At 44.3% G+C, this 27,583-nt stretch overlaps 1 protein-coding gene across 2 annotated transcripts in view; it reads left to right on the forward strand.

Moving 5' to 3' along the window:
* Positions 1–2,068: 2,068 nt before the first annotated feature.
* Gan (gigaxonin) overlaps positions 2,069–27,583 on the forward strand; it is a 76,036-nt gene continuing 50,521 nt past the window's right edge. The window contains exons 1-3 of one of the 2 annotated variants that reach the window (XM_078032724.1): positions 2,069–8,388; positions 9,329–15,329; positions 26,955–27,056. In XM_078032724.1, coding sequence (XP_077888850.1) covers positions 15,163–15,329; positions 26,955–27,056 — 269 coding nt within the window. In that variant the 5' untranslated portion in view covers positions 2,069–8,388; positions 9,329–15,162. Of the gene's footprint in view, positions 8,389–9,328; positions 15,330–26,954; positions 27,057–27,583 lie in introns of those variants that run through there. The other variant, XM_078032725.1, reaches the window with a different exon arrangement.

A 27,583-nucleotide genomic window follows, 5' to 3' on the forward strand; every position in this document is an offset into this window, starting at 1 on the left:
CACGCCTCTTGCCACCGTTCCTAGGCAAACACAAATCCACTTTCTACCTCTGGGATTGTCTAGTCTGGACCTTTCATATAAATGGAATCATGTAACGTGGGGTTTTGTGACTGGGTTCTTGCAATAATATTTTCGAGATTTATCTATGGTCGAATGAATGCCTACTTGATGACTATTTGTGGCTGAGTCACACTGTACCACTACACCAACTTCACCTATCCGCTCCCTCACAGCTGGAGGACATTTGAGTTGTTTCCTCCTTTGGGCTGTCATGAATAATGCTGCTGTGAACATTCATGGGCAGGTTTTTATATGTACAAGTATTTTCAATTCTCTTGAGCACATTCCTAGGAGTGGAATGTCTGGGTTGTATGGTGGCTCCTTCCCATTGTGAGAAAATTCAAAACAGCTTTTCAGACTAGCTGCATTGTACACTCCCACCGGCAGCCTCTGCGAGTCTCCTTGCGCCTGTGTCCCCCAGCACCTTTTGCATCTACCTTTTGGGGGCCACGGTGGCAACTCATGGTGGTTTGGATTGTCCCTCCCTAATGACTAATGACGTGAATGGTCTTTCCATGTGCTTCTTAGTGCTCCATACATCTTCTTTGGAGGACTATCTACTCAAACCCTTTCCAGTTCTTTAACTGTCTTTGTGTGTGCATGTGTGTGTGTGTGTGTGTGTGTGTGTGTTGCTGAGGATTGAACCCAGGGCCTTGTGCATGCGAGGCAAGCACTCTGCCAGCTGAGCTGTATCCCCAGCCCTCTTTAACTGTCTTTTTATTTTTGAATTATAAGAGTTCTTTATAAATCGTGGCGTCAGCCCCTTGTCAAATTATGATTTTCAGTATTTCCTCCTCTTCTGTGGTGGTCTTTTCACTTTATTGCTTGTGCTTTCAAAGTATGAGGGACTTTTAATTTAGATGAAGTGCAATTCATCTAGTTTTTCTTTGATCACTTGAGCTTTTGTTTACCCCATGACCACAAAGAATTGTTCCTAGGTTTTCTTCTAAGGGTTTTATAGTTCTGGCACTTACATTTAGGTCTATGATCCATTTGGAGCTAATTTTTGTATTAAGTGTGAGGAAGGATTTGTATTCCTTCATTAGCAAATGGCTATCTACTTGTCCCAGCACAAAAGTCACCTTTGGGATTAGTAAATCTTCCAAGTAGAAAAAAATTTATACATACAGCCCCTTTCCCACCACCATCTCCCAGAAGATGTTTCCTTCACCCACAAGAAGCAGTGGTAGGGCAGCTCTCTGTTTGGATTCAAGACCAGGAAACCAAGACAGAAGCCCCGTCCAGGGGTGGTTTGCAAGGCTCTCTCTCGTGGAGATTTATGTGACTCCTTGTCTTGGTCCCTGGGTCCTGGTGACATTCAGGTATGTTCACCATATCTGTGCTCAACTCAATGCGTTCTGGTGGGATTCTCCAATGTTTTCTTTATGTAACTGCATCCACATGTCCCAGAAGTTCCAGTAGATTCCATCCCATTCCAGAAGCCGGGAGAGGGGGTGGGTGCCTTTCACCGTGGGCAGCTTGGAGGCCACCATGGCATCCTGATTTTGTCTTCAGTCTCTCGTTGGACTTGGTTGGACAAAAGGCCCCAGCCTAGTTCAGGGCTCTTTACGTAGCCTTTGGAATTCACGTGGGTGGGACAGCAGTGTCCACGTTGTTGTGCATCCTCTCAGGTGTGGGCAGGGACTAAGCCTCCTTCTTATGAAAACAACAGCAATAATAACAGCTTACGGCTGTTGACAGGTCATACTGTGCCAAACACCCCACTGAAGCTCTTCACATGAGCAGTAGCCCTACTGTGCTGTAGCAAATTATCACAGCTTGGCAACACCTCGGCAAATGCCCCCCAACAGCCCAAGCCGACTCTCATATGGTTCTGGAGGGCATGTCTACAGGGCCACGTCCCCTGGAATCTCTGGGGGAGAATCCATTCGGCTTTGTGGCTTCCTTGGTCCTTGGCATCTGTCCCCGCGTAGCTTCATGCTCTCCATCACTGCTTCCGTCCCCTCTCTGGCTCTGTCTTAGAAGGACTGGTGATTCCACAGGGCCTCACTGGCTAATCCAGGATAGGCACACCAATCTCTAGATGTCTAACTGGACCACATCTGCAAAGTCCCTTTTGCCATATAAGACCACATTCACAGGTTTCAGTGGTTGGGATCTAGATGTCTTTGGGGCTATTGTTCAGGTGATCACAAGCACCGAGCTCCTCATGCATTCGAGCTCACAGTGAGGGCTGGATGCCGCATGTTGTCATTGGCAGCTTCCTGCCTCTTCCTGTGGGGCGTGTGTGGTCCCCTCTTTCAGGTCTTGCCCTTCAGTGAGGGGTTCTTGGCCCTAATGTAACACTGTAAGCTGCCTCCTCCACTCACACTCCTGGGCCTCTGAGCCCGTTTTCCTTTTCCCCGTAGCTTTTTGTCTTCTAATATATGATATAATTTACTTTTTTATTACCTTTATTAATATTTGTCTGTTTTCCTCACTAGAATATGAACTGCATGGTGTGAGGATTTTACTCCATTGTGGTCTCAGATGTATCCTATAGGCCATGGTGAGCACACAGTAGGTGCTCAATACACTTGTGTACACATGTGAACTGAATGGCTTCACTGAGCCTCTCAGCTTTGAGCTTCTTTACCTGTGGTGGCCAATCTTGGTTTTCATGGAGTCCTTGCCTGTTATGAAACCAATCAATGGTAGGCAATCTATGGACTCTCCTGTTCACGGTCTCCACCCCATTCCATTAACATACTGGCAACTTTGATCTCTAAAACACGGATGACCTCAATTCTCTTCTCTACCAAGACTTGCAAAAGTCTCAGAGGGAAAGAGAGGGTTTGAGTTTGAATATGTATTGAAGGACAAACTTCTTGGAATTAAAAATACTGCCGAGTTCTAGTGGTAAGGTGTCCCTGGTTGGAGTGGCCAGGGCTGGTTATGTTGGGTTATCCTGTCTCCACTGGTCTGCCTGGAGGTTATGAGGCTGTGGTGTCTGTGGCTGCTCAGGCTCAGGGTTTGCTGTCGAGGTCTTGAATCCCTGAGGAGGAAGGGCAGGGGGGCTGCATGGTTCCATGTGTACTTCCGTGTGTGAATGTTCCCAAGGAAAGAGGCTGCACAGCTGCCATCAGAAGAAGCACTTCTGCACGGGCCCACCTCTGAGCGCTGTGTGCTTCTATGACTTGTGACAGAGGCAGCTAGTCTCCAGCTCGGAAAGGAAGGGCAGTGGCTTGAAAGGTGTGCCCTGGGCCTTGTCCAACACTGAGCTGTTGTTAAAGATGCTGAACCAGGCACTGGTTCAAATCTCAGACTGGCCAATCCCGATTTCTGCAAGACCCTGGGCATTGCTTGAGGTTTCAGTTTTTCTCACAGGTGAAACAGGGATAGCTCTAGTTTCTTTATTTTTTGTGTGACACAAAGTGCTTTGTGGGCACAAAATGACATAGAATTGCAAAGTATTCATGATAAAAGGAATAACTGCCTCTTCTGCTATGCGGTGCCAGACTGTCCCATCTCCCTGCATCCATCCATCCACATCCCATGAACATTCATTTTCTCACAGTAAGAATTAAAGCTGCCATGTACATTTTAAAAAGCTTTATACAAAACACCAATCCTCATAAACAATTATGAATAAACAGGTTCAGAGAGCTCAGGCCATGTGACCCAAGTCACATGAGTCATAAGTGGTGGAGAGAGCTTGATTGAGGATCTGATTCTGTCTCATGCAACATTTGCCAATATCACCCACCCCACATTCTGATGGCAGAGAAGAGGATAGCCACAGAGTGGGGACAGTCTGCTAAAAAAAATGGGTGCACATTACAACATGCTCCTTATCAAACCAGTGTTTGTTTTAATATCAAATCATTCCCCCTGATCTTGAGATGAGTGGTGCTTCAGGAAGGGGTACACCCCAGTGTAGTTCTCCACCACACTCCCCACTCACACCCTTCTTCTTTCCTGGGTTAGTTCAGAAGCTCCCAGAGGCAAGATCTGAATGCAATTCCTCCTTTCTCCCTCCCAAGGCCTAGCCCAGTGCCCAGCATAAAACAGGCTTACAGATAATGAACTTGGCAATGACTTATTGAATTTCTGCCTGCCCAAGCCCAGTGCCACGGGAGATTCAGAGGGTTCCATGTGGTCCCTGCCCTCCGGACACTTACAACAGGGCTGCAGAGGCCAGGCTTCCAGAATCAGCCCAAGGAAGATCTCCCCAAGACTCTTTGCACAGCACTTTAAATATAGTTTAGGACTGTGATAAAGTAATATATGATCATTAGACATAAAACATAAAGTTTCATTAAATAGGACAAATTTTGTGGAAAGTGACAACCTGTTCCCCTGGAAAGGCAGCATTGTGTCACTTCAAGAGCACGCCTCAGAGACATCAAGTGCAAATTATTGATGTTGAAACCACTGTTTCCCAAGAAGAAAAAGTTGAAAACAGTTGCCTGCCCAGATGCTATCTGCTGTGCCACATCTCAGTTTCTGATTGATCGGACTTTTAGGGTCACATTCGGAACTTCAGCTGCCCAAATAAACCCATGCTCCTTTGCGACACATTTGGGTAGGTTCTATGTCACTCCAATTCAATTCCCTTTAGCAAATGTTTACCAAGCTCACCATGTAGGGCCTGGGATTTATAGAGAGGTAGTGACACATGATGGCCTACCAATTCTGCAAAGAAGCAAGGACTCAAAACCCTGTTCCTCCACTAATTCCCTGAGGACATTAGCAAGGGACCACTTTGCCTCTCTGAGCCTGAGTTTTTAGACCATAACATGGAGAGCCTCACACTTGCCCTGCAGGTGGTTACAAAGATGGGGTGAGAGACACAGAGCTCCCTGCACAGGGAATGGGCCCTGGTCGGAACTTCCCAGCAGGGCACTAGTGGAAGTGGCTACTGTAGATTTCAAGAAACTCCCAGTCTGGGGAAAGGACCAATGTTAACAGATAAAGGTCACTGGTGGGATGGGTATGACTGTAGTTTTTGAAGCTAACATTTACTAAACGTGTACCACATGCCAGACTCTGTGGCACACAACTGCACCTGGATGATTCCATTCATCCTGCACAAAACTATCTGAAGCAGAGACCAGTTGTTCCCAGTGAGAAGCCTGCGGCTCAGGCAGTTTAAGCCTTATGCCCAGGCCAGAGAGCTGGAAAGGCGCAGAGGCAGGATTTCAGTCTGGACCTCTGACCCCAAAGGTAGATTTCAAGGTGCAATGAGACAAAAAGGAGCCATGCAGGAGGGCGTTACAGAGGTGAGGCCGGAGAGGCAAAGAGGAGCTCTGCAGGCCCCAAGGCATGGGAGGAGGCGTTGGGGCAGGAGGGCAAAGCAGGTACACAGAGTCAGCAGGACGTGGCCCCTGGTGTTCAGGAGTTCAGGGGTTGGAGTGAGGGTTTGGCATGAGGAGAGTGGGGTCTAGAAGATGAGGAAAGGAGGAGCAGACAGGGTAGTGGGACACCTGAAAGGCCAGACACAGGACTTGGACTTTCTACCTGGAGGATATGGGGACTAATGAAGGATGTTAAAGGCAGGCTCAGAGCAGGAGTGTGATCTACTTACCTGTGTGCAAAGAGGAGATGACTCCGACAGTGTGTTGGAACCAGTGTCTTCATCATGTTTTCCAACTAAATTACAACTCTCTACAAACCATTCATGTACAAGTTCCACTTCCTCCCCTAGAAGCCAATTAGTTCCTTAAGTTTAACTTCAACCCTAATTGCTTGTGGGCTCCCACAGTACCTGGCATTGGTAGGTGCTTAAAATTTTTACTGAATGAATAAGTAGTTAAAAGCATGAGTGGATTTCACATTTAGGACCATGGTCTCTGAAATACTGAATTTTGAGCTAGATTTAAGAAAATGCATACATCTGAGTTGGATCACAGACCCGAGTGTAAATGGGAAAACAGGAAAAGCTTCTAGAAGAAAGCATAGGAGGATATCTTGATCACAGGATTTCTTAAACATCATATGAACGCACCAGCCACCAAAGAAAAGACTGATAAATTGAACTTCATTAGAATTAAGAATTTCTGTTCCTAAAAGAGACCACTTAAAAGTAAAAAGGCAAACTATGAACTAGAGGCAGAAATTCATCTTTACATTCATATACTGAAAAACCCCTTGCAAATTAATTTAAAATAATGGGGCTGGGGGTGTGGCTCAGGGATAGAGCACTTGCTTAGCATGAGTGAAGCCCTGAGTTGGAACCCCAGCTCCACAAAAAAGCAGCAGTAGTGACAAAACTTGAATAACCTCCTATCACCAACCACAGAACACCAAGTGGTTACATGGTATATAAAAAAGGCATTCACCATCATTATTCACCAGAGAAATACAAATTAATTCAAGAGATGTCATTGCACATCAATCAGAGGGTACAATTAGATGAGTGGCATCACCAATTACTACAGGATGTGGAGCCACCAGAACTCTCAGACATTACTGGTGGGAGTACAATTTGAAAAACTTGGAAAACTTCGGCAGTCCCTACTCAGGCTGAACATATGCCCATCCTACAACTCAACAGCTGAACTCTTGGACCTAGCCTCAAAAGGAAAAAGTGTAGACATCCCACCAAGACTCTTTAAGAACATCCATGACAGTTCACTGCAATAGTCCCAAACTGAGACCATCCAAAGATTCATCAATAGCAAGGTGGGTAAGTTGTTACACATCCACACAATGGTACACTCAAAGCAATAAAGAAATCATTGCTACAAGTGGCAAAAAGGAAGGATCTCAAAGACCTCATATGGAGTGAAAAAAACCAAACACAAAAGCTGAAGTATAGGAGAAGTTGGGAGAGTGGTACTGAGGAACAGCACGGCTGAGAGCACCTTCAGGTCTTACTGGAAATGTCCTTCATCTTGACCTGGCTGGTGATTTCACGGGTGTCATCATCCCCAAATGTGCACAGAGCTGCACACATGAGGTTAGTGCACCTTACTCTATGCTATACTTTGGTAGAAACTTTTTTAAAAATAAATGAAAAGTATTAATTAGTTCCAAAACTTGGTGGTGAAAGAAGAGGTCTGACATATTTCAGAAAATAGATGAATGGATTAAATGCTAAAAACAAAATAAAGGCAGGGGGCATGAAAAAAATGGGGTAGAATGGAATGTTTAAAGAACTGTAAGTGTCAGATAGAGTTAGAAAATAGATGAAGTTTGCCCAAATCCTAGGGAGAAGCAAGAAGAGAGCTTGTCAACCCAGGCCTGGAGGGGGTACACCTGCCAGGGCCCAGGCCGTGCAGGTGGAGAGACTAGGCTTTCACTTAAAGTCAACTGGAAGTTAATAATTACTGAGCAGGGAAGGATGCCACTAGAAACAAGGACGATGGTGGGGGGATAATAAAGCATTTATTGAGCACCTTCTACGTGCCAGACCCAGTGGTCAGCACTTCACCAGCATCACGTCACTTTATCCTGGTGGTAAGTGTGGGAGGAACTGCTACATTATCCCAATTTCACACAAGAAGGAACTAAGAAGCCATGGAACTTTCCCCAAATCCCAAGACTGGGAGAAAGAGACCCAGGAGGAGGCAGTTAAGGAATCCAAGGAATTAAAGGGATTCAAATGACTTCACAGACATTTAAAAGAGACCCTAAGGCTCAGGCCAGTTACACAATGGAAATTCTACTGAATAAACTGGCTCATTGAACAACCAGCTGTGCACTAGCTAGGATTGTTGGGAAGGACAATTTTTTTTTTTAAAGAGAGAGGGAGAGAGAGAAAGAGAGAGAGAATTTTAATATTTATTTTTTAGTTATTGGCAGACACAACATCTTTGTTTGTATATGGTGCTGAGAATCGAACCCGGGCCGCATGCATGCTAGGCGAGCCTGCTACCGCTTGAGCCACATCCCCAGCCCAACAAATTTTGACCCATGATGGTCATAAGTATATGACCACCATACAATACCCAAGCCAAATTGATAGGGTAAAAAGTGCAAAGCAGTGCACCTTGAGAGAGAAAAATAAAGTTCTGGCATTGGACCTCATTTGAAAAAGTTATTGGGAACATCTATGCCCAGAGCTGTTGTATGCTGCAGTCTGGCTGGGCACAAACCATGAGCCACTCAAGCAGGAACAAACTTTATTTCCAAACTCCACCAGCACACTCCCCGGGAACTCTCCCGAACGCCACCTACGCGGCTCCTCCAGGAACACACCACACATCAACCGGAACTCCCACCACCGGAACTTCACCAACCAACTCGAACTCTTCAGGAATCCCCCGGAACTCAACGGGAACTCCACGAAAACTCAAAAGTCATCAACCACTACTTCTGGCAAAAATGCCATGCGTCATCCCGACTGGGCTGTGGCCCTCAACAGTTGTAATGGGACCTTCCAAGGTATGGAAGTTTAGTTTCAGGTCCTTTGATAAGTCGGCTTCCTCCAAATTGGCAGTGTTGGATAAGATGGCAAGAGATGGAAAGATCCAGGAGGCCTTTCAGTCACACATTCATTCAGAAAGTATTTATTGAGCACATGCTATATTCCTATTATTTTAGTCTAGCAATACTTTGAAGAGCAAGCTATGAGAATAAGAGAGTCTGTGAAATTAGACAGTACAAAAGTGGGAACATGCCAGGCCAGTTTGGCTGGTGCACACTGAGAGGTAGGTGTGACAGGAAGTGAAGTTACAGGGGAAACAGAAGGCCAGATCACACAGGGCTTTGAAGGCCATGGTAGGGGCATAAGATTTTTATAAGTTTGATGGAAAGCCACTAGAGGACTTTGAACTAAAATATGGCTTGATCTAATTACCTTACGGGGAGAAAAAATTCCTAAGGAGGCAAGAGAAGAGGCCAGAGGGGTGAATGGAGGCCAAATCAGGGTGGTATTGGTGGAGGCCGGGAGAAGGGCTGGATTCAGAAGACAGTTTGCCTAAGACATGCAGGATTTGCTGATGGGTTGGATGAAGGGCCTGAAAGAGGTCAAGAATGACTCCAAGTTTTTACCGGGGTAAAAGAATGGTGCTGCCGCTTACTTGAATAATTAGGTTCAAGGGGTAAAATCAGGGGCTGGGGATGTGGCTCAAGCAGTAGCGTGCTCGCCTGGCATGCGTGCGGCCCGGGTTCGATCCTCAGCACCACATACCAACAAAGATGTTGTGTCCGCCAAAAACTAAAAAAAAATAAATAAATATTAAAAATTCTCTCTCTCTCTCTCTCTCTCTCTCTCTCTCTCTCTCTCTCACTCTCTCTCTCACTCTCACTCTCCCCCCCCCCCACTCTCCTCTCTCCTTTAAAAAAAAAAATCAACTTGTTTCCTGACACGTTGGGTCCACAGGTCTGTTAGATATCCAGCTGGTCTCTAGTCTCTGTCTCTGCTTCCTGGCTGCCATGAGCTGAGCAGCTCCCTTCATCATGCCTTTCCGCCGTGATGTTACACTTCACCTTGGGCCAAAGCAATGGAGTCAGCCAACCATCGACTGGACCTATACAACTATGAGCCAAAATAAACTTTCCTCCGCTAAAAAACAAACCAACAAAGGAGATGTCCAATTGGAGATGGCAAGCAGGCTGTTGAGTAAGCCAGTTTAGAGTTCAGAGAATTATAGAAAACATCTGAAGTCACCCGTTATAGATGGAAAAATCTCCATTCTCCTTATCTATTATTTTTATTTATTTTTAGGTACTGGGGACTGAACCCAAGGTGTTTTTATCACTAAGCTACATCCCCAACCCTTCCTATTTTGAGACAGGGTCTTGCTAGGTTGCCCAGGCTAGCCTTGAACTTGTAATCCTCCTGCCTCAGCCTTCTGAGGTGCTAGGATTATAGGCATGTGCTGCCATGCCCAGCTACATTCAGCCAGTATTTATTGAGACCTACTGTGTGTCCAGCATTGTGCTGTGGTGGTGGCAGAGCATGGATTTGGACAGAAACTATCCTTGTATGTTCTTGGAGCTTCATTACAACTTAATTAGTTCCCTGGTTTCTGAGACTGTTCTCTGACTACTGTGAAATATATAGAATCAACTCTCAAGTGTTATAAATACTAAGATGTTCTCTGACTCAGCAATTTGGAAGAGCTTAGATTTTTCAGAAAGCAAAAAGCTATATATAGATTTGGACAAATGACAAATTTACCCAATAAAATGTCTGAAGTCTACCTTAAAATGAATCAGAAGACACTGTCTCAACCAAATTGGTGTTCATGAAGTCAACCTGGTGTAATGGAAAAGCTTGCAGGGCTGGAAGGCACTTCTGTTTTGCCCAACAAGGTCACTTGAATGACCTTGACCAAGACCTCTGCTAGTCTTGTACTTCAGTATTCTCTTCAATAAGCTGAATCCATCTGATTCAATGTTTTCTAACTACTGGCTTTTTTCTTTGTTTTACAGTGTTCATTTTATTGGGCTAATAATTTTTTTAAAATTAAAGGCCCAAATTCCTAAGGTGATTCTTCTCTTGAGGGCCCACCTTCCACGGCAAAAGAAAGCTTATTTTTTTGCAAGTTGAAATTGCTTTTCTTTTATGATTTCTTTTTTTTTCTTGGTTATAAGAATGGCATACGATCAGTGCAGAAAATATAAATATGAAAGTGCAGAGAATAAGGTCTCTGTACGACCACTAAGGTAACTGTCTCTCAATCACTGTATATGCAGCAGATCAGATAGCAGCAGCTAAGACACATTTGTTGAATGATTACTGTTAATAATATCAGGCAAAAAAAAAAATTCTTTCTCTGGAGGTTGTTTAGCCTATAAAACAGAAGAGTTCCATAGTCAGTCATCAGAGACTGAAACTGCCAGGACAGTATCAGATGTCTCAGATTACTTGTTTCACAATAACAGCTGATATCTGATACCTATGGAATGTCGGGAAACAACAACATTATTTGCACCATTCTGATGGTCATAAATAATACCAAGGGCGGCTCAGTTTAAGCAACATAGAGAAGGCTGCAAAGCTGTCAACGGCTCAACCAGGAGTGGCTCCTGCCGCAGTGGGAGGCTATATCCTGCCTCACAAGTCCTCCTTCCATGCTTGGACCCTCTCTCTCCCCATGGCACCAGGATGAGCTTTCTTAAGGCACCTGAACTCAGCTACTATCACTTTATTTTTTATTGGCAACATAACATCCTTTATCAACTACCTTTCAGTAAACTAAGAGTTTTCTAATTACCTCTGATAATGAATTAAAGCTAGATCCTGCCTGTAGACCCATGCTATTCTGCCTCTTACCCCAGTGGAATTAATTGCTAATGGTGAATAACCAGAACATTCAACATATAGAATTGAGCTTTCAGGATCTTTTGAAAAACTGCTATATCTGGCATCACTGGGCCCTCAGAGCCATCAGCTGGAGTGGGAGGCGCAGCTCCCCCAAACCCCACTGGCCCCTTTGTCTGACATCCTGCATCCCATTCTGTCTCATTTACCTAATTTGCTATGTCTAGCTAATTATGTCAAGCATGTGCTCAGGGCAACAACACAGCTCCTACCCCGGGAGCGGCTCACAATCCACCAGGGGGACAGACTTACAAACCAGTAAATGAAAGCACAGTGAGAGTGGCAAGTGCAGCAAGAAAGCATGAACATGGCATGGTAGGGCCTTAGAGATGGCTGAGCCACTCTGTCCTGGAAGCTGGCTGAAGGTTTCCTGGAGGTTCTGTTTAAGCTGGCTTTCAAAAGATGAACAAGAGTTCACCAGGCAGATGGAGGGATGGAAAATATTGGAAGCAGTGGGAGTGGTATTCAAAGCATCCAGGGGTCTCTGCTGATTTGCTCTGCCAGTTGCACAAATGAGCTTCTCCAGCCAGCAACTACCTTTCTCCTGATTGACATTGTGTATGAGCCTCTGTCCAGGTATTCCTATTCCTTCCTTCCATCAAAACAGAGAAGATTTACCTCTACTAGATTTGCCTGACTAATCCCCACTCACTTCATATTATCTCAACTAAGGCAACCTTCCCACTGTGGGATAACTGGTTATCTGAGGTGATTCTGTTATTGGGCCTCTTTGTTTTATTTTGGAATCCCTGTCATTTGAAGAATAGCCCAGTATTCCAAGCAATCAATTAAGTATTTATCAAATACCTACATTGGACAGAGAACTCTCCAAGTCATATACACCATTTTTAAGCCCAATTGAGAAGAAAACAAATTAACTAAGACCAGAGAATATAATTCAGAAAACCTTTATTAAGTGTCTGGTATTCACAGATTTTTTTTTTTTTTATCCTTCTACCCATCCAACATTCAACGAGTACTACTATGTGTCAAGTACTATGCTTGGCACTTGGAAATCATGCCAAGATACAATAAACATACAAGTTAGCAGGTAACATGAACAAATACACTTATTAAAATAAATTCACTGCTAATGCAAAGTTCAAAGTACAGCAATTGCCTGGAGAAAAGAGTGTTGACTATGTCCAGAGTTGGGTACACAAAAGATAAACTCTTATTGCCTCTCTTGATTTTTTGGTTATGTGTGACAGAGAGTGTGAATGTGTGTTTGTTTTGATATTGGGGATTGGACCCAGGAGTACTTTACCACTGAGCCACATCCCCAGCTTTTTATATTTTGAGATAAGATCTCACTAAGTTTCTGAGGGCCTTGCTAAGTAGCTGAGGCTGTCCTCGAACTTGGAATCATCCTGCCTCCCAAGTCGATAGGCATGTGCCACTGCACCAGGCCTTATTATTTAATATAACATTTTCAACAAACACAAAAATATAGAGCTGGGCGCAGTGGCACACACCTGTAATCCCAGAAGCTCGGGAAGCTGAGGCAGGAGGATCACAAGCTCAAAGCCAGTCTCAGCAACTTAGTGAGGCACTTAGCAGCTCAGTGAGACCCTGTCTCTAATAAAATATTAAAAAAGGGCTGGAAAAAAAAAAAAAGGGCTGGGACAATTCACAATAGCTAGACTGTGGAACCAACCCCGATGCCCCTCAATAGATGAATGGATAAAACAAAATGTGGCATTTATACACAATGGAGTACTACATAGCACTAAGAAATGACAAAATCATGGAATTTGCAGGGAAATGGATGGCATTAGAGCAGATTATGCTAAGTGAAGCTAGCCAATCCCTAAAAAACAAATGCCAAATGTCTTCTTTGATATAATGAGAACAAATAAGAACAGAACAGGGAGGAAGAGCAGGAGGAAAAGATTAACATTAAACAGAGTCATGAGGTGGGAGGGAAAGGGAGAGAAAAGGGAAATTGCATGGAAATGGAAGGAGACCCTCATTGTTATACAAAATTACATATAAGAGGTTGTGAGGGGAATGGGAAAAAATAAGGAGAGAAATGAATTCGAGTAGATGGGGTAGAGAGAGAAGATGGGAGGGGAGGGGAGGGGAGGGGGGATAGTAGAGGATAGGAAAGGTAGCAGAATACAACAGTTACTATTATGGCATTATGTAAAAATGTGGATGTGTAACCGATGTGATTCTGCAATCTTTGTAATGTTTTGAATAACCAATAAAAAAAAAATTTAAAAAAAGGGGGGGCTGGGGATGTGGCTCAGTGGTTAAGTACCCCTGGGTTCAATGCTCAGTAACCTCCCCCCCCCAAAAAACCCCACAGAAACATAAAGAATAGTGCAACCCATTACCTGGCTTCAACAATTAGTAACTCATGGCCACTTTTGATTCATGTCTACTCCTACCTGCTTTCCATACCCCTTTGTTTTGAAACAAATCCTAGACATTTTTTTCACTGCATCCATAAATACTGAACTACCTTTGAAGAAGGAATTGAAAATGTGTGAATCTTCCACTATTAACATCCTTTCCACAACCCAGTCTTCCGCAGGAAATCAGATATCTACTGCCAGTGACTCCAAGACTTGGCTGGCTCACAGTAAAGACCTAAGACTCTACTGGAGGTTTTGCGTTGGCTGAAGTCTGAGCTGAAAACAGCATTCTCCCTTGTCAGGTATGCTGCTGACCAGTCTTCTGATCCTTGGTCCTCATAAAAAATGCAAATTTTTGGAGGCTTACTGAGTACCTAATGTTTACACAAAATGGGAAGTACATTCCATAGTCCCATGTGCGTTCCATAACCTTCAGGTTAACTTCAGATGGTAGGAGGCTCACCCTGCAGGGTGAGCTGACCCAGAGGTGTTTCCTGTCACAGTCTTGATCTTCACTGCGTTGAGCATCTGATCCCATCCTATCTCCCACCCCTTCAGTGTTTCCCACTTTTCCTTTAAAAGAACTAACGTCCAAGTAGTTACTCAACGAGAACATTTATCTGGACTTTCTACACCTCACAATTTTATTCTTTTAAAGCAATACACTATTGTCCACTTACACCCTTTCACCCAGGCCACCAGTCCCTTGTCAACCACTACAGTATCTAAGCACCTACCTGCTTTTAGCACCCCCATCACCACCCCATTCTCTACGTGGTAGCTTAGCAATCTTTATTAAATAAACACCAAAAACAAAAACAAAAAACCCTTCCATAGTTCCTAACACCTACCGCATCAACATCATCTTCCTTACCACAGCCAAGTAGGCCCTTCCCAATTTAAGGCATCCCGTGTATTTCTCCAGCTTCATCTGTTCCATCTCCTCCCCGGCCCGCAACCAAAACGGGCTTTTCAGGCTCTGATCCATGAGTTGGGTGCTCTCAGCGGGGAGCTCCTCTTCCCAGGTTCGCGGTGCGCGCTGCACCTACTGCGCCCTCGCTCACACCAGTCCGCGTCTTCATTTTGAAGATGGAGAAGCTGGAGACGGGCACCTCACCCACGGCCACACTGCTAGTACGCAGAGCCCGCAGGAGCCCGGCCCTCCGGGGCACGGTCCAGCGCCCCGAGCTCTCCGGCACCGGTGCAGTTCGGCCCGCCAGTGGCCGGGGCGGAGCCAGGCAGCTTCTGATTGGCCGCCTCGGGCGACGGGAGCGAGAGGGAAGGGCGCGAGGGCGTCGCGGAGAGATGACGCAACGCCGCGGCTCCTTAAAGGCACCGGCACCGCGCGCCGCGGATGGCGCAGGCGCGTTCCGGAGGTTCCAGCCACAGCTCGCCGCGCCAAGAGACGGGCCAGGCGGGCGCGCGCGCGCGGTGTGCGGACAGGGCGCGCGCCGGACTCGGGCGGCTCGAGGGGTCGGGCCCGGCGGCCTCGGGAGCCCGACCGGCCGCTGAGCAGCGGGTGCCGCGATGGCCGAGGGCAGCGCCGTGTCGGACCCTCAGCACGCCGCACGCCTGCTGCGAGCGCTCAGCTCTTTCCGCGAGGAGTCCCGCTTCTGCGACGCGCACCTGGTCCTCGACGGGGAGGAGATCCCGGTGCAGAAGAACATCCTGGCGGCGGCCAGCCCGTACATCAGGTGAGGAGGGGTCCGCGGCCGGCGGGCGGGCGGGGCGGGGCGGGCGTGTCCCCGGGTCGCCGGTCCCCATCCCCGGCCGCTGGGGTCCGCGGCGGCGCCGTCAGCGCGGCGTCCCTCCCGGAGACGCCCGGCCGGGCCGCCTGGCCGCCGCGCCCCGGGACAGCTGCGTGGTGGCCCCCTCGGCCGGGCCCGCGCCCCCAGAGCTGCCCCCGGCCGGGCCGCGGCCCCTCGGCGCTCCCCCGGCCCCCGCCCCCCGGCGGCCGCTCCGCCCCGGAGGACCCCGGAGGACCGCGGAGGACCGCGGAGGTCCCCCGGCCGGGCCGGACCTGCGCCCGCGAGCAGGGCGGGGCCCGCCGGGGAGAGCCGCCGCTGCGCCGGGCCCGGCCCGGCCCGGCCCACGATCCCGGCAGAAGTTTGCCGGCCGCTCGCCTCCGGATCGACGCGCAGTGGGCTGGGCCGGCGCCGCGGGCGGACGGGAGCGCCCTCCCCGCGGAGGAGCCACACAACGCCTCCTGGCCGGGGCGGGCGGAAGGAGAGCCCCGGGGGCAGCCGCCGACCCCCGGGCGGGTCGGCGAGACTGTCCCTCCTCCTCGGGAGAAGTCCGTTTGAGAGGAGGGTTGTGTGTTTCTGATGGAGGAAGCTGTGGGCGAGTTTTCCCAGACCTTTTGTAATGCTCAGGATCATTTACTGACCCCAAACCTCGATATTCTAGCGATTAATAATAGTGCGTTTTAAAACTTCAGTAAAACAAAGCTTAACCTGATTTACCAGCTCAACTAACCAGCTTAATTAAAAGGCTAAGACAGTGCTTATACAAGCGTATCAGATCGTGCAGGAGGCTGCGATCTTTTCTATTAGCAACTTTCCTGCAAACTGGATTGCTCTTTCAGTTAATGATGGGAGGGGGAATACTAAAAGCTGAAGAAAGTGCCCAGTAAGCTGGTTAAATATAGACTAATGGTAGAGAATACCTCTAGAATTGACAGGTCAGAAAAAGCAAGATGATATGTGCTGTATTCTTAGTGCTTTATCCCAGCAGAACTCAGCACACAAACTGCATTTTCACCTTTGCATTAAGGATGTTTGTTCAAGTGCCCTCGAAATTTCTGGCTTCTGGCTTTCTCCTATAATTATATTTGCACTCTTCCTTAGCAGATTTAAGGGGCTGGGAGAGAGTCTTTGTTAATAAGGAATTTAGGCCATCAAGGTGACAGACAGCCCATAGCTGGCAATTCAGAGGTTAGAACAGTCAGTAACAAAATCTTCAGACCAGGGCCTTCCCTGTATCCACAGTAGTGGTCATTGTTTGGGGAAATGCTCAGGAAAACTTTAATTGGTTATTGTTGTAGTTCTTTGAATGGCAGGTAGTCAGCTTAAAAGAAGTTGCAAATCCTGGAATACGTGGTATCTCCGTTCACTTGTCTCCATAGCACTTACTGCTGTAATATGTGGATCTTTCTCAACCACAGTGTAAGCCCAGTGAGGCCAGATTTTTCTTTGGTTCATTGCTGGGCCCCTCATACCCAGAAAGAGCAGTGCCTAGAAGCTTAGTAAATGTGTTGAAGCCTGCCTGCTTTTCTGTCATAGCACACTGGGCATAGAGGCTTGACTCCATTTCCTTGTTAGCCTAGCAGACTCAAGAGTTTGAAGACCCACTCCTTGTTTCCTGTTTTTACTCATAGCTCTGAGTTGATAGATGGCTTAGTCTTGTCTTTGGCTCAGTAATCTGACAAATGAGGATAAAATATGTCTTTCATTCAATCTTTGAACCACCTCTGAAAAAGTGAATAATAGTGTTTTGAACACTTGCCAGGTCTGCACACAGGTCTACTGAGATAGTGATATCCGCCAGTTAGGAAAGATATTCTGTGGTCCAATTCTGTCACTTTCTTAAGTAGGAGAATAGGCACTTAATCGAGCATTTATGAGGTTTCTAGTACTTAATGGCTGAACTAGGAGTAGACTCCAAGTTCATAATGGCTGTTCTTTAACTCTTAACCATCAAATTAGAACATTGTTTGTATTTAACTGTTGTTCACGGTATAATTGATAGCTTATAGTATGTTATAATTTAAGTGACTATCAAGCACTCTCACATTCATTTTCAACTCTTCTTTCAACTTTTTTTTTTTTTTTTTTTTTTGCAGTTGTAGATGGACAGCCTGCCTTTATTTTGTTTATTTTTATATGGTGCGAAGGATTGAACCCAGTGCCTCACAAGTGCTAGGCAAGTGCTCTGCTCTGCCACTGACTACAGCCCTTGCCCCATCATTTTCAACCCTTTTGTGCAACTGGTAGGATAGATATTTTTAACATCTTACCAATAAACGTGAATCGGTCAATATTTTTCTTCAATAACAGATGAATTACTTTATTTGGCTGTTGAAGTGGTAAAATGTTTTGTGGTTCTTTATCAATTTCAAGGCTGTTTCAAATTAATTTGAATAATCTTTATTGCTACCTAGAAACAAACTGCTTAGTAATTTTAATGCCAATGATATTTGTCTCTTATAATGTATCTATTTTGTATGGATGATACTACAGAGAATTACACTAAAACAAAATGAATTTGTTTGCTTTGGAACTGGTTGGTCTTTATTGTTTCTTTTTGAAGCTTAAGCATTTAAATCTGTGATATGATTAACATATGAATTGAATATTTAAAAGTTTGATAATCTCTGAAGTTTCATAAACCTGAGTTTTGTTTAATGTCTTTAGTGAACTTCATAGTAACTCAGAAGAGGTCTGAAGGTCTGAGATGTATAGTTTAGAAGCCATGTATCTATTGATTCCTGTGCTCAACAGAGGGCCAATCCAATTCTGTCATATTGAAGCAACTTTTTTTTTTCCTTTGACTTGTTGGGAAAACTAAATGTAGACCTAAGTGGGCCTCTTAAGAATGGCAAGGGGCTGGGGATGTGGCTCAAGCGGTAGCACGCTTGCCTGGCATGCGTGTGGCCCAGGTTCGAGCCTCAGCACCACATACAAAAACAAAGATGTTGTGTCCGCTGAAAACTAAAAAATAAATATTAAAAAATTCTCTCTCTCTCTCTCTCTCTCTCTCTCTCTCTCTCTTAAAAAAAAAAAAGAATAATAAGACTTTAAAAAAAAAAAAAAAAGAAAGCCAAAACTGACTCCATATATAAATGACAATTCTTGACCTTTAGTCTTTCCTTTCTCAGCAATCCCGAGTCCTCCATGGGGCTCATAGGAAATTTCCCTTTCTTTGGAATATTGCAGTGTCTGGGGCCCCTCTGGTCCAGGCCTGAGCCCATTGTTGCCCATGTGGAGTTCAGACCCCTTCCTTTGAGCCTGGTTCCTGGGGCACAATGCATGAGGAGAGAATTGAAAGATGAACCACTCTGTACTTCTGCAGTGACTCTATAGTGGCTCTGTACAGGTTCCTGGTCTTTTGAGATGTTAGGTTTTTCTGGGGACCTATGGCAGTATTATTTTTTTTAAATTTTTGTTTGTTATTTTTAGAAATACATGACAATAGGGTGTATTTTGACACATTATACATACATGAAGTATGCTTATTCTAATTAGGATCCCATTCTTGTGATTGTACGTTTTGTGGAATTCCACTGGTTGTGTATTCATATATGAACATAGGAAAGTTATGTCCGGTTCATTCTGCTGTCTTTCGGCAATATTATTTTGTTTAGCTTTCAGGGTTTTTTTTTAACATTTAATTTTTAATTGTATATGGACACAGTACCTTTATTTTATTTTTATGCGGTGCTAAGGATTGAACCTAGTGGCTCACGCATGCTAGGCAAGTGCTCTACCTCTGAGCCACAACCCCAGCCCCTAGCTTTCAGTTTTTGAGAGTAAAGGAAATAAAGATTCCTAAGATTTTCAGATCCTTTGATGAGTCAGCTAACAACATAAGTGGCTTCCTCCCCCAATTTCTTATTTTTCAAGAGAAAACTGGCCTACTGAAGGTGGAATGAGGCCTCAAAAGCAGCAAAGATCATCTTGGACAGTTCCTATAGGACCCAGTTTCCTTATCTGTGAAGTGAGGTCCCTTCTGCTACATAAAAAGCAAATTCCCTTTAAGCCTAGATTGCATGCTGTTTTTGTTTCCATATGTGTGTATTATAGGGAGGCGGTCTCTTTTAAGTCTTTATCATTATGTATTGATGTTTAGACATCTCCCTTCCCAGGACTTGGTTGGGTGTTTTGCTGTGTGAATCCCGCCCATAACACTGTGTTGTAACAAGCATTTGTTTCATGATCTTCATCTGCTTATGTTCCGAGGCCTAATTATTGATGATCCTGTTTTGCCATTTAAATCTGAAATTTGACTCATAGATGATGTTGACGAAACCACTTAAGGACACTAATGTGGTCTCTGTTGGGGGTCCAGGTTTTATAGTAACATGGGAATTACTGTCATCCTTTTTATGGAGCTGAAATTTGTCCTGAGGTCTAATATCGCAGGGGTACTAAGTCCGTTATATCATCTATTCTGTTCAGAGATCGCTTAATCCCCAGCTCCCTTTGCTTAATTAATTTATGTAAGTGACCGGCAGCTCCTCTCAGATTCTCTAGTTCCTTGTTGGTGCCGTACATACCCCTGAGGTGGCTATAACCATGAGGGTTCCTTGATGGCCAGGAGAGTCTGTAGGGCAGCAAAGTGACTTCAAAGAAATGCTCAGTTAATAACATTTTGTTTTCTTTTTTTTTTTTAGTTTTAGGTAGACACAATATCTTTATTTTTATGTGGTGTTGAGGATCGAACCCAGCGCCCTGCGCATGCCAGGCAAGCGCTCTACCACTTGAGCCACATCCCCAGCCCTGTTTTCTTTATGATATTTTAATAATCCTTTTTTTTTTTTTTACTTCCATGTATGCTTTCAGTTTGCAGATGTCCTTATCTAGAGCAACTTCTGAACGATTGGCATAGGATTTTGAGTAGCAGTTGTAGGCTGCCAAGTTTCTTGGTGCTCGGGATCCAGTTAGAAGCTACAGGGTCTGAGTCTCTTGCCAGATCCTGAGTATTCTTAAAATCAAATTGGCTTTCCCCTTTTCTTGTCCAACTCTTACGGTGATGGGAAATGAGTTGAGCCATATCTTTTAATGAATCTAAGCTTTGTTTATTTTTATCTACCTACTCTAAAGGCTTGACAGATGCTCAAAAGATTAAATGTCCTGAAGGTCTTATAGTTAAATGATTTAAATTGATATTCCCTTTCTCTTTCTCTCTCCCCCAACTTCCTCCTGCTATTTGCAGTTTTGTTTGGTTAAGCCCTGCTCATATGGAGTTTTTCAAATGTAATATTAAACTGTTTTCAGTTTCATAAGATCAAAGAAGTGGTTTTGTCTGGGCTTCTGGGGAGACCAGGCACTTGCAAGTGGGCGCTTTAAGTGTGGATCAGAGGATTTGTTTAAGCATAAAGATGCCTGTGTTTATACCAGGCTGTGCCAGCGAGTGTGCTGATTCTAAAGGCTTTTGAAAGGTTTCAAATGATGAAACAAATCAATAAAATCCTTGTTACACTAGTGACTCTTAACATAAAGAGAAGTGTTGAATATCTGGAAGTGCTGTAGAATTTGGATGTGGAATATTTGGATGTGTTATAGAATGGTCCTGAGAATTCGTATTTTGAGTAATGGTGATAAAATTTAACTGTAGTTAACACTGGTGATCTAATGCTATTCCTCATCTATACCTATATCCTTTTGACTTTTGCTTCTTCTTTTTTTTAATATTTATTTTTTAGGTATAGATGGACACACATAATGCCTTTTCATTTTTATGTGGTGCTGAGGATTAAACCCGGGTCCCAGCTATGCTAGGCGAGTGCTCTTTCGCTGAGCCACAATCCCAAAAAAACCTGCTTCTTCCTACCTGTATTTTCCCTGTAAGTCCCCTTCCTCCTTCTTTTTTTTAATATTTATTTTTTAGAAGTAGTTGGACAAATGCCTTTATTTTGTGTATTTATTTTTATGTGGTTCTGAGGATCGAACCCAAGGCCTTGCGCATGGTACATGAGTGTTCTACCGCTGAGCCACAATCACAGCCCCACTTTCTCATTCTTAAGATAATTTTTATTTCCCAGTTTAGAGATTCAAGTAGTGCTTTTCCACATAGAAACTCTGGTTCCTTAGGATTTAGATTTGGATGATATAGACTAAGCATCCAGATTACAAAACCACCTTATCCATTGTTTAAAGTGTTAATTATCTCTCTCATGATATCAAAGTAGCACCTAAAATTCAATTTATAATCCATAAAGAAAACATAATTAGAACAAATAGGGAGTGGTTGGGGTATGAGTCCTGTGCAGCAAGTCTTTTAGAGAGCTACATCATCCTTTGGAAGGACACAGGCTATTATTTTGTATACTAAAGCTGTAATATAAATGAATAATTTGTAAGTTAGAATTCTGGGTTAAGGGTGGAGATGTGGGGGTGTGAGGTATGAGAGTGGCAGGCTCTGGTTGCAACCTTGAATTTGAGTGCTTCCCATGGGTTCTCTGCCTCCTAAGCCATAATGAGTCCTAAGAAGAAAGGTAATCAGAGGCAAAGGTGACAACTCTAGCTCTGTGGAGAGGAAAAAGTCGTAGGTCCATCTAAATGCTCCAATACCTGGCCAGAGTTCTTGACCTTGAAGAGCAGAGTTAAAACATACTGACAGAGAGTGAGTTGGCCATAGAACAATGATCTGATGTTTGCTACTTCCATTTCTGTATGGGAATAAATGGCAAATTCCCTAACTTGTCCCCAAATTATTATGGGAATAATATGAAATATAAATATACAGGTTAAGGTTCTCTAATAGAGAAATCTAAAGTGCTCCAAAATCTGAAACTTTTACACCAATATAATGCCAGAAGTGGAAAATTCCATACTTGACATCATGTGATGGATCACACTCAAAATGCAGACAAGTAAAACATATTGTGTAAAAATTACTTTCAGGCTATCTGTGTAAGGTGTATATGAAACACAAATGAATCTTTTAAAGTATTTATTTGTTTGTTTGTTTGTTTGTTTTTAGTTGTAGTTGGACACAATACCTCTATTTCGTTTGTTTTTATGTGGTGCTGAGGATTGAACCCAGTGCCTCACACGTACAAGGCAGGTGCTCTACCACTGAGCACCAGCCCCATATAAATGAATTTTGTGTTCAGACTTGAGTCCCATCTCCAAGATATCTCATGTATATGAAAATATTCCAAAGTTTAACAAAAAAGATTCTGAAACCCAAAACACTTCTGGTCCCATGCATTTCAGATAAGAAATAGTTGGCCTGTGTAGTACTTAGTCATATACTATGGTAATGAAGGAATTTGCCTTTTCCCTCTCTTCAGAGATGCTAGGAAAATGTGATGTTTCAGGTAAATCAGATCTTGGCAAAATATTTTGTTAGATAAAACAGATACAGCCTTCAAGCAGTAAAGCTGTGCAGAGCAGTGTCCATCATAAATGGAAAAATGGGGAGAATGGTTTTTAAAACCAATTGTTAAATGATGAAATATAGACAGATAAATTTCTTTTCCCCTTCTTTGGAGTTAGCATACTAATGGATATAAAAACTTGAGTGTATATTTTGCTTATAGTTATTTTGTGGTTCTCTCTACTGCAAAGTATTTCTTTTCTTTTTAAAAATAATTTTAATGACCATTTGAGGGCAACCCCATTAGGTCACCTCTTGCCCTGCTGGAGCTCTGTCTCTTTTATTCTCACTTGAATAAATCCTTCTCTTTTAAACACACACATGCACACAGAGGTGATTTTATGGCAACTGAATAGACCCAAGTGAAACATGGTTTTATAGTCCTATTAGCATTCATCAGTAATCAATTGCCTATGTCTGTGAATAATTGCGAATTGTTTAATATTATTGAGCTCAAAGGCTATGCAGTCTCTGTCACTTAAATGGTTTATGTTGACCAATCCCTGAATTGGAGGAAACTTCGTGTTGAAGTTTCCTAAATAGAAGTAGTCCTTCTATTTAGGATATGAGGTTGTATGAGTCTCTTCTAACACATAGGGAATGTTCACTAGAAATGAAGCCAGGAGTTCAAGACTGGTGGGATTTTGAAAGGCACTGAGAATCCTTAGAAAGAACACTGCTAATTGCTTTTGCCCTTCTCAGTCCCACCTACTTTGGAGACAGAGTTGGAGGTCAGCAGGACCCACCATCTGATTGCATCGTCTTCATTTGTTTGGTAATGGGTGAGCCCAGTCCCCCACAGACTTCCAGCCTGTCCTGCTTGGAGCCAGGAGTAAGGCTTTATACTTCCTGTATCAGATTAGAGGCTTCTCTTTGGGCATGCGGTTCATTGGTCTGCTGTCCTGCCTGGACTCTTTAACAGCTACTGTCTTATATAAGCAAAACTACTAGGTTTGTCCCCTGCATAAAAATTACAGGCCTTGTTCTTGGCAGGGAGGAGTAAAATACTCATTCTCATCACCTGCAATGGGGTCAGGAGAAAAGGAGTTGGTAGGCTTCCTTCAGTTTCCTTTTATATTGATAGGAAAGGGGCTTATGAAGATATTTACCACTGTCACAGATGTAAGGACCTTCTTTAGAAATGTTATAACTGCCAGGCACAGCATTGCACACCTGTAATCCCAGGAGGCTGAGGCAGGAGGAATAACAAGTTCAAGTTCAGCCTCAGCAACTGAGACCCTGTCTCAAAAAATAAAAAGGTTAAGGATGTAGCTCAGTGGTGCAGCACCCTAAGTTCAATCCCCAATAAAAAGGGTGGGGGTGGCGGGGAGAAAGCAAAAAAGGAAGGAAGGAAGATTGTCACTGCCTTAACCCAATAATAGATTACGTTTCAAGAATTAATGTTGTCCAACGTTACTGAAATGTACTGTGTATTATTTCATCGTAGATACATTTCACAGTAAAGGGACCTCATATGTAATTAGTGTTGATTGTTCAGGGGGTTTATACAGGTTAATTACATTCATTCACCAGAAACACAGGTGGTAACTCAGGAAACCGCAGCAACTGGTAGGTGGTGGACAACTAGCAAAGGCACTGCCCACCTGATGCCTACATTTCAGTAGTGTACCCAGTAGTGTGCCCCTCAAAGCTCATTTCCTTGTGCGCCACTTGCCAGTTGAGCGAATCACAGTGTAAGAACCAGGAATATGGAAACCATAACTCAGCATATTTATTTTTCTACCTCTGTGGAGCTAGTAAGGGAAATAGACAAAAAACTAAAGGTTTTTAAACTATTTTTGATGTTCACTTAATGTTGCAATGTTGGGTATACTAGTGTAATAGGATAGTGTCAGGATTTCAAGAGTGGGGAAAGAGTAGGTTTGCTTTATTTTCTGAGTAGGCACTTCTGAAGTCTGCTGTAAAAGTTGACTGCCCTGGCTCCCTGTCACTACCATGTTAGCAGCCCTGGTGAGCCGCATTCCCAGACACCACTGTCTTAAGTAGAGACCATTGACTCTCGACTGAGGTTCTCAGACGTGCTCATTCACTCACGAAACCTTTCTTGAATGTTTACATGTGGCACTGCCATGAGCTAGACAGGGTTCTTGCAGCCGAGGAGTCTGGCGGGGAGGCCACAATAAAGAAGTCTAATTACAGACAGATGGGAACACTCTAAAGGAAACACACGGTGGGGGGGGGGGCTGCCTGTGGACTGACTGGGTGCAGGGAGCCTGCTCTGAGCAAGCACCTTTAAAACAGATCTGGTGGAGGAGGCAGCTTCTGCAGGAGCAGATCAGGGGAGCAGGACACCTGAGAGTCCTGAGAGGGACCAACAGGCAGGACGTCTTCAGGGGATCAGAGTGGCATTCAGGGCCTGTGGTCCCTGAGGCAGGCTGGCATTTATACTACTTCCAAAGAAGCTAAAATGTTCCCTATAATATATCCTTGAACAGCTGAGTGAGCTTGGGGAGCTGGTGAGGGAGGGAGGATGAAGGAACAAAAAGACAGTTTTATGATGTGGTTTAGTCTGAGATGGACGAGGTTTGATTTTGAGAGTTACGGGCAGTGTTAAACATCACAACATTTAACACTCGGGCTGCAGCATGGAAAATGGATTATAAAAGTCAAGAGTGGAAGCAGGCCTTTACAGGCTGGCTGCAGCTGTCAGACAGGAAGTAGGACGCTGGGGACTAGGCTGGGTAGTGGGGCTGGAGCAAAGTGAGCAGAATGGAGATATTTGGCATTAGGAATTATTAACAAAGAAAAGGAAAGATAAGAATCGCTCCCGGGCTCATTGGCGACTTCCTCTCTCCACAACATTTTCCCAATTTTGCCAAGTAGTCCCTCCCTCCTACAGACGCCTGTATGTGTGGTGTGCACTGTTAGCATGACGTCCATTGATCCTTTATATTGTATATTGTGTATTGAGAGTACTGGGAGGGGATGCAGCTGGAGTTGCTAGAATGATTCAGGTTATTGCATCTTGGTGATGTCCTTTACTACCAGTAAACAACCGTCATCACCAACTGTGTGCACCTGATTACGAGCAGTTTAGAAGGATGTTCTGAAGTATAGAATCTGCTCTTAAATTTTAAGATTAGCTGTGAACTATAGTTTTTGAAAGTATAAAGTAAAATCTGTTTTAGTTCTATGGATATTCTGGAACTACTCTAGGAGTTTTGCAGGGTAAGACTATGCAGGTCCTCACATATGGGGGAGACTTGGAGAGCTGGGAGTGGATGGATGGGAAACTGAAGAGGAAGGGAGGGGATTGTTCTGGTACAACAAAGGTATGTGTGCAAAGGCAGAGGATATGTGCCCTGGCAGTGAGGAGACAGGCGTGGCTGGACCAGAAGCTTCATCTAAGAATGATGGAGAGTGTGGATATTCAGAAAGGATAGCAGTTTTCTAAAGTGCTGGGTTTTCGATTTTTGTCAATCATTAGTTGGTAGTCATTTAAGAATGATACTAGTAATAAGATGGAGCTCTACTTTAAGAAGATAATTTAGTTTTGAATATTGAGAGTACTGGGAGGGGATGCAGCTGGAGTTGCTGTAATGATTCAGGTTATTGCATCATGGTGATGTCCTAGGTACCAGAGACTGGCCAATAGCAGGAATTAGAGAAGAAACGCACTGGTTACTAATTGGGCATAGGAACCAAGGATGAAGAAAAAAATAGAGACACAGGTGTTGAGCTGGGCTGTGTAGGGAAGAACGGAAGGTAGCAGTCTTATAGTTGTTGAATCTGCAGTAACACTGATGTGTGAAACTTTAATTGTGCTCTTTGGCACTTGACAGCTAGACAAAGTGTTTCACTTCTACACATATGTGTGTGTTCCTTTCTTGCACATGTGTCTTGTCTATGCTGTTCTTGATTTCCTACTGCTTTCTGGCAGCTAAGTTCATGTTCACTGTTGGTAATTTGGATCTGGACTATTCCCCCAAATGCTGACATGCTGAAGGCTTCTTGCCAGTGTAGACTGTCCAGAGGTGGGGTTTGGGGAGTGATTAGATCATGAGTGCCCTGGCCTTATCGATGGATTCATCAACTGAGGACTTTATAGCTGGGTTGGACCATTGGGATTAGGTGGAAACTGTATAGGACGTGGAACCCAGTTGGAAGGAGTAGGTCCTTGGGAACATGCTCTTGGGGACTACATCTTGTCTCTGGCCCCTTCTTCTGTTTCTCTGTGCTTCCTGGCTGGCCTAAAGTGAGCAGCCTTGTTCAGCCATGCCCTTCTGCTGTGACTACTGCCTCACCACAGGCCCAGGAACAATGGAGCCACCTGACAATGGACTAAAACCTCTAAAACTGTAAGTCAAAATAAATTTCCCCTCCTTTAAGTTGTTTTTCTCAGGTATTTTGTCACAGCTATGAAAAGCTAATGCAGTCATCATTCAAGATGTAATCAATATCTCTCTCCATAACATTTTCCCAATTTTGCCAAGTAGTCCCTCCCTCCTGCAGATTCCTGTATGTATGGTGTGCACTGTTAGCATGACGTCCATTGATCCTTTATCTAGTAGGAGAAATGAAAGAGATGAGTGGGCTGGGTGTTTTCAGAGCCCATCATCTCGAAGCTTCAGAGCCAAGGGCACCAAAACCACAAATTGAACTTCCCTGCATAAGAGAGTGGAGTTGACTGCAGACTTTAAGTACCTATCTTCCAAATGAGATTAAACTTTTTGCCCTAATGGCTAAATATATATGGGGGCTCAGGGCAGAGGGACAGTCATCATTTTACAGTAGAGTTTAACCTGTAAGAGAGCCCTGATTTTGTACTCTTTTAGATGGCACAGTTCCAACATAGTCCATTTCTGATGCCAAGAAACCTGGGAGA

The sequence above is a fragment of the Ictidomys tridecemlineatus genome, chromosome 15 (genome assembly GCF_052094955.1).
Source record: "Ictidomys tridecemlineatus isolate mIctTri1 chromosome 15, mIctTri1.hap1, whole genome shotgun sequence".
In the NCBI taxonomy this organism is placed as follows: domain Eukaryota; kingdom Metazoa; phylum Chordata; class Mammalia; order Rodentia; family Sciuridae; genus Ictidomys; species Ictidomys tridecemlineatus.